The 7,509-nt window shown below is 59.5% G+C and overlaps 1 protein-coding gene across 1 annotated transcript in view; it reads right to left on the bottom strand.

Moving 5' to 3' along the window:
• The window catches only part of MVP (major vault protein), a 14,116-nt gene that overhangs the window by 3,030 nt on the left and 3,577 nt on the right, over positions 1-7,509 (bottom strand). Inside the window, exons 5-10 of the mRNA XM_009283836.1 lie at positions 7,028-7,122; positions 5,872-6,108; positions 4,997-5,122; positions 4,349-4,507; positions 2,496-2,746; positions 7-163 (exon numbers count right to left, since the gene is read on the bottom strand). Of these exons, the coding sequence (XP_009282111.1) occupies positions 7-163; positions 2,496-2,746; positions 4,349-4,507; positions 4,997-5,122; positions 5,872-6,108; positions 7,028-7,122 (1,025 nt within the window). The remainder of the gene's footprint in view (positions 1-6; positions 164-2,495; positions 2,747-4,348; positions 4,508-4,996; positions 5,123-5,871; positions 6,109-7,027; positions 7,123-7,509) is intronic.

The following is a 7,509-nucleotide window of genomic DNA, read 5'->3' as shown; positions in this document are numbered from 1 at the left end:
GTCGGCTGTCTCGATGGTGACGATGTCAGCACAGAAGTCGGGGCCGAGGCGGAGGCAGAGGCTGCGGCGGGCATGCGGACGCTTGGGGCGCCCCGCTGAGAGGGACAGGACTGTCAGCTGCTCCCCGGGGCCTAGCACCACCAGCTCGGGGCCCAGCACCACCCTGCAACAGGGCAAGAGCGCGTCAAGGGCACGGGTGACATGCCAGCGGCACCGCTCGACACAGGAGGGGCCCAGAACACACCAAGGACAATCCACCACACGCTGGGCCCAGCACCATCACCTGCTCCGCAGGGTCCAGAGCCACCCTGCCAGACCAAGGACACGCAATGACATGTGGGTGCCCAACACAGCCTTGTGACGTACTAAGGACACCAGTCACTGTGCCAAGGACAAAGGTCACAAGACGAGGACACACCAAAGAGTCATCATAGGATGACAGGATCACAGCATGGCTGAGGTGGGGAGGGACCCCTGAAGATCACCTTGTCCAACCCGCCCTCTTCAAGCAGGGCCACCTTGAGCTGGTTGCCCATGACCGTGTCTAGTCAGGTTTCAAATATCTCCAAGGATGGAGACTCCACCACCTCCCTGGGCAACCTGTGCCAGTGCTTGGTCACACTTACAGTGAAAAAGTGTTTCCTGATGTTCAGAGGGAACCTCCTGTCTCTCAGTTTGTGCCCATTGCCTCTGGTCCTGTCACTGGGCACCACTGGAAAGAGCCTGGCTCCATCCTGTCTGCACCCTCCCTTTAGGTATTTGTACACATTGATGAGATCCCCCTGAGCCTTCTCTTCTCCAGGCTGAACAGTCCCAGCTCTCTCAGCCCTTCCTCACAGGAGAGGTGCTCCAATCCCTTCATCATCTTCATGGCTCTTCGTTGGGCTCTCCAGTATGTCCATGTCTCTCTTGTACTGGGGAGCCCAGCACTGGACACAGCACTCCAGGTGGGGCCTCACCAGTGCTGAGGAGAGGGGAAGGATCACCGCTTCCCACCTACTGGCAACACTCCTAATGCAGCCCAGGACACCATTTACCACCTTTGCCACAAGGGCACATTGCTGGCTCATAGTCAACTTGGTGTCCATCAGGACCCCCAGGTCCTTTTCTGCTGAGCTGCTTTCCAGCTGTTCAGCCCCCAGCATATATTGGTGCATGGGGTTGTCCCCCCCCAGGGGCAGGACTTTGCACTTCCCCTTGTTGATCTTCATGAGGTTCCTGTCAGCCCATTTCTCCAGCCTGTTGAGGTCCCTCGGGATGGCAGCCCGACCCTCTGGCGTATCAGCCACTCCTCCCAGTTTGGTGTCCTCTGCAAATTTGCTGAGGGTACACTCTGCCCCACCATACAGATCATTAATGAAGATGTTAAACAGCACTGGACCCAATATTGATCCCTGGGGTACACTACTTATTACTGCCCTCCAACTAGACCTTGTGCCACTGATCACCACGCTCTGGGCCTGGCCATTCAGCCAGTTTTCAGTTCACCTCACTGGTCATCCAGCCCGGACTTAATCAGCTTCTCTAGGAGGATCTTATGGGAGACACTGTCAAAAGCCTTCCTGAAGTCCAGGTAGACATTAGCCACTGCTCTCCCCTCATCTACCAGGCCAGTCATTTCATCAGAGACGTTTATCAGGTTGGTCAAGCATGACCTCCCCTGGGTGAATTCATGCTCACTACTCCTTGTCATTCATGTGCCTGGAAATGGTTTCCAGGATGAGCTACTCCATCACCTTCCCAGGTATCGAGGTGAGGCTGAGCAGCCTGTAGTTCCCTGGGTCCTCCTTCTTGCCCTTCTATAAGATGAGGGTGACCTTTCCAGTCTTTGGACACTTCTCCCAGTCGCCATAATTAATCAAAGATTATCGAGAGTGGCCTCTCAATGACATCAGACAGCTCCTTCAGCACTTGTAGTTGCATCCCATTAGGGCTCATGGACCTATACATTTGCTTAAGTATTCTTTAACCTGAACCTCTTCTATTAAGGGTGCGTCTTCCTTGCTCCAGACTTTCACTCTGGTCTCTGGAGCCCAGGATCCCTGAGTATGACTCATACAGACTGAAGCCAAGGATATTCTGTGACACAAGAGTCCCTGCACTGTCACTTGCTCCCCAGGGCCCTACACGACCAACTCTATACCCAGCACCACTCTACAACATGCCAAAAACACATGAAGGACATGGGTCACATGCCAAGGACACACCAGTCCCCACACTGTCACCTGCTCCCCGGGGCCCAACATCACCAGCACTGGGCCCAGCATCAGCCCACCACAGACATGCCAAGGACGCTGGTCACACGCCAAGGACACACCAAGGAACACACCACGGCACAGGGGTCACAGCAACATCACCTGCACCCTGCTGCCCAGCACCCCTTCTGTGCCCCCTCCATCCCGATATCTTCCCCCTACACCCCCCCCACATCCACCATGTCCTCCATTCCCTCCCACGTCCCTTCTCTGCCATGCCCAGAAACCACAGGTGCTCACCGCGCCCGCCGCTCCCGGTAGTCGTAGACCTGCACAGCGGCATTGTGGGGCACCTGGTAGGTGACGGCGCGGGTGCGGTCACGTTGGGGGACCCCAACATCCGGGCTGGAGAAAGAGTGGACCCTGGTGTCCATGCCACGGGTGTCTCCATGGGCTTCGGCCAGCAATGCCTCTACCCCAGGGGGCAGCTCCTTCTCCCACAGCTCCTCGGCCTCTGTCAGCATGTAGGTCTGGCCCGTCACCACCCGCACCTGCACCCAGAGCTACCTCAGGGTGCTGCCAGGCAGGGATGGCCACTGGGGGGTTTGGGAGCACTGGAAAGGGGTGTCTGGGAGCAGTGGGAGGGGGCTTGGGGGGCAATAAGAGCACTTGAATGCGGTTTGGGAGCACTGGGAAGGGGTGTGTGGAGGCACTGAGAGAGGTATAAGGGATACCGGGAGCACCGGGATGCAGTGGAGGGGTACTGGGGGCACTGGGAGGGTTTGGAGGCACTGGAAGCAGGTATATGGGGTACTGGGACCACTGGGATGAGGGGTGGGGGGGGTATCTGGGGGCACTGAGAGGGGGGCTGGGATACTGGGACTGTGTTTGGAGGAACTGGGATGAGATACATGCCCCCGCCCCCAAAACCCGGCGGTCGCCCCCCCCCCCGCCGCTCCCGGTAGTCGTAGACCTGCACAGCGGCATTGTGGGGCACCTGGTAGGTGACGGCGCGGGTGCGGTCACGTTGGGGGACCCCAACATCCGGGCTGGAGAAAGAGTGGACCCTGGTGTCCATGCCACGGGTGTCTCCATGGGCTTCGGCCAGCAATGCCTCTACCCCAGGGGGCAGCTCCTTCTCCCACAGCTCCTCGGCCTCTGTCAGCATGTAGGTCTGGCCCGTCACCACCCGCACCTGCACCCAGAGCTACCTCAGGGTGCTGCCAGGCAGGGATGGCCACTGGGGGGTTTGGGAGCACTGGAAAGGGGTGTCTGGGAGCAGTGGGAGGGGGCTTGGGGGGCAATAAGAGCACTTGAATGCGGTTTGGGAGCACTGGGAAGGGGTGTGTGGAGGCACTGAGAGAGGTATAAGGGATACCGGGAGCACCGGGATGCAGTGGAGGGGTACTGGGGGCACTGGGAGGGTTTGGAGGCACTGGAAGCAGGTATATGGGGTACTGGGACCACTGGGATGAGGGGTGGGGGGGGTATCTGGGGGCACTGAGAGGGGGGCTGGGATACTGGGACTGTGTTTGGAGGAACTGGGATGAGATACATGGAATACTGGGAACACTGGGAGGCAGTGGGGGGATACTGGGATGGGGAATACTGGGAGGGGGTATGGGGGGCACTAGGGTAATGTGGAGTACTGGCATGGGAACTGGGGGCACTGGGAAGGCGTACGGGAAGTTATAGGGGCTTGTACGATTATGGTGGGCTATAGGGGTTATAGGGAGTTATAAGCATTGTGGGGAACCATGGGGGGCTGTGTGGGTTATGGGAAGCTATAAGGGGCTATAGTGGGGTTGGGGAGCTATAGGGGTTATGGGGGAGCTACAGGGGTCTATGGGGGGCTGTGGGATGCTATAGAGGTCTGTGGGTGAGCTATAGGGGTTTAGGGGGGCTATGGAGGATTACAGGGGGCTATGAGGAGCTATAGGTGGTCTATACAGAGCTACAGAGGACTGTAGAGGAGCTCTGTGGGGAGCTCTAGGGAGCTGTGGGGGAGCTACAGGGAGCAGTTACGGAGCTATGGGGAGCCACCGAGGAGGCTATAAAGGAGCTATAGGAAGCTATAAGGGCCAACAGGGAGCTATAGGGGGCTACAAGGAGCTCCAGGGGAGCTATAGGAGTCGTGGCACCAGGGTGGGCACCTTGCCAGTGCGGATGTCACGCACGTAGATGCCCTCATTGTCAGCAAGGGCCACGGCCTGGCGTCGCTCCAGCACGGCCACCTCAGCTGGTGGAACGTACTCGAGGGGGCCCCGGGCCAGCCAGCGGTCACCTGCCCGCCGCGTCACCTCTGTCCCCTCCTGGGAATGCGGGGATGGCATCAGTGCCATCAGCCTGGGGATGCAGGGACCCCCACCACCCCCCTGGATGGAGACATGGGGACACAGACCCTGTGTGACCCCATGGCCCTCTGCCACCCGCTGGCCTGAAGACATGGAGACAGGGACACCCTCCCCATAGACCTCAGCTCGGGGACAGTGTGGAAAGGACTCTTCCCATGGCCCTCTGCTACCCACCTGGCCTGGGGACACAGGGATGAGGACAGGACTCCCCCCAGTTGTCCCTGGGGCTTCCATAATCCCCCAGGAGTCCCTCATGTACCCCAACTGTCCCCAGGTGCCCCAGCTGTCCCCCATGACCCCCAACCACTCCTGTATCCCCCCCAGTTGTCCCCTTTGTCCCCCAACCACTCCTGGTTGCCCCAGGCATCCCAGCCTCCCTGGACCCTCCTCAGTTTCTCCCCAGGTGCCCCTGGGGGATCCTGAAACCCCAGGTGTCCCCTGGGCCACCTCATTGGTGTCCTTGATGGTCTGGAGTGCCTGGAGCAGCAGCCCCTCATCCTCAGAGAGCACATAGACATCCTGGATGCCAGCCTGGAGCCGCTCACCCGGCTTCAAAAAGAAGGACTTCTCCCCCTGGGGACATGTCACCATCAGGACAGGGATGTGGCAAAGTGGTGGGGACATGGGGCAGGGGCATGAGGACATAGTGGGACATGAAGTAGGGGCATGGACACACGGTGAGATGGGGGGAAGGACATGAGGATATGGTGGGACACAGGGCAGGGACAGGGGTGCATTAGGGTCCCTCAGGGATGTCTTAAGGTCCCTGTGGGCCACCTTCAGGACCTTCAGGGGTGTCTATAGGTATGTCAGGGCCAACTTCTGGATCCTGGTGGCCACCTGTGGGATCCTATGGAAGCTTAGGGTCCCTCAGCAAGACATCAGGGCTAATGTAGGTGTCTTGGGGTCCCTTGAGACCACCTTTGCGACCTTTGGGGATATGTTTGGGTACATCAGGGCCACCTGTGGTCCCTGGGGCCCTCAGGTCACCTTAGGGACCCCTGGGGACACCTCAAGGGTGTGTTGGAATCCCTCAGGGTGCCTTAGGGACTTTCAGGAACACCTCAGGGGTACATTGGGGTCCCTTGGGGCCACCTTTGAGACTTTTGGGGACACCTATGCATACATGAGGTTCCCTCAGAACCACTTGGGTGTCCCTTGGGGCCACCCTCGGGTCCTGGGAGCCACACTTGGGTCTCTCGGGGCACCTTAGGGTCCCCCGGTGACACAATAGCGGTACATCACGTGTCTTAGGGTCCCTCGGGACTACCTTTGATACCTATGGGCAAGCTAAGGCTACATTAGGTCCCTTGGGTGCTGACCTTGACAACAAGCTGCTGGCCCAGCTGGGGCTGCCCGTTGGGCCCCACAGGGTCAAGCACCACGCAGTACTGCCGGGGGCCCAGCGTTGTCACCACCACCTCGGTTACCACCTCCTCGAACACCTCCGGGATGTAGGCCTCGCTCTGTGCCTGGGTTACCAGCCACTCCTCGCCTGTGCGCCACACCCGGCCCTGCTCGTCCTCAAAGGTCCGTGTTGCCCGCAGGTGCAGGGCTTTCTGCAGAGAGGGAACACACAGGGTCATGGTGGGTGATGGGACACACAAAGCTCGCCCCAACAGGCTTTGTCACCCACAGGTGCAGGGAAACAGGGTGATGGGACCTCCAAACCTACCCCTGATGGCCCTCATTGCCTGTGTGTGCAGAGGGACAGGGATGGAGTGGGTGAAGGGGGCACAACCCCCTGGAGGGTCCTTGTCACCCATGGGTACAGCGAGGATGGGGACATGGTAGGTGGGGAGTGGGGAAGACAGGATTCTCTGAAAGGTCCTCATCACCTGTGGGTGCAGGTGGGACAGGGATATGATGGGTTGTGGGGTGATGGTACCCCACATCCACCCTGGAAGGTCCTTGCAACCCATGAGTGCAGGGTAATGGGGAAAAGGGACTCCCAAGTCAATCCCGAAGGGTCCTTGTCACCCATGAGTGCAGGAGAACTGGTATGTGGGACCTCCAAACCCATCCTGGGTGTCCTTATCACCCATGGGTGCAGGGGGCACAGGGAACAGGACCCCCAAACCTATCCCAGGGGGTCTTCATCACCCATGGGTGCAACAGGAAAGGGGTCATGGTGGGCTTCAGGGGGACAGGAGGGTTTTCATCACCCATTGAGGCAGGGGGAACAGGAACACCACGAGTGAAGGGGATGGGACCTCCTGGAGAGTCCTCATCACCCATGAGTGCAGGGGCCATGGGAATACAGTGGCTTGGAGGAATCCCCAGGCCCCCTGGAGGGTCCTCATCACCCGTGGGCGCAAGGGGTCAGAGTCGTGGTAGATCAAGGGGTGATCACGCATCCTGGAGGGTTCCTGTCACCCATGGATACAGGAGAACAGGGACACAGGACCCCCAAACCCAGCCCAGAGGGGCTTCATCACCCGTGGGCACCAAGCAGGTGAGGGTTAGGATGCCCAGTACCTTGTCAGTGAGGATGTAGGCATCCACAACGTCAACCACCTCCTCGTAGACACCGGGCAGGTAGGCGCCCACCTGTTTCATCAGCCACTCCTCACCTGGGAGCAGGGTGATGGGTGCTGGGGGAGCTGAGGACACTGGGATGCTTGGGGGGGAAGGGGGCTGGAAGTCCCAGGGGTGCTGGGGTGGGATGTGGGTTGTGAGGGTGCTGGGGAATATGCAGCATGGGGTGCCACGGAGGTCCTAGGGGTACTGTGGGTCCTATGGATCTGAAGCATCCTAGGGGTACTAAGGGCAAGGGGTCCTACAGGTGGGATGGCAGCCCTGAGGGTGTTGGGAGGTCCTAAGGGTGGGATGGGAGGATCCTAAGGGTGCTGGGATGGGGTCCTAGAGGTACTGATGGTTCTGAGAGTCCTATGGGTGCTGGGGGATAAGATGGGGTCCCAGGGGTGCTGTGGGGTGGGGCAGGGCTTATGGGGGGTGGG

This window comes from Aptenodytes forsteri, unplaced genomic scaffold (assembly GCF_000699145.1).
Source record: "Aptenodytes forsteri isolate BGI_AS27 unplaced genomic scaffold, ASM69914v1 Scaffold39, whole genome shotgun sequence".
In the NCBI taxonomy this organism is placed as follows: Eukaryota; Metazoa; Chordata; class Aves; order Sphenisciformes; family Spheniscidae; genus Aptenodytes; species Aptenodytes forsteri.
The sequence above is the reverse complement of the archived record's forward strand: the minus strand, read 5'-3'. Positions and strand labels throughout refer to the sequence as shown.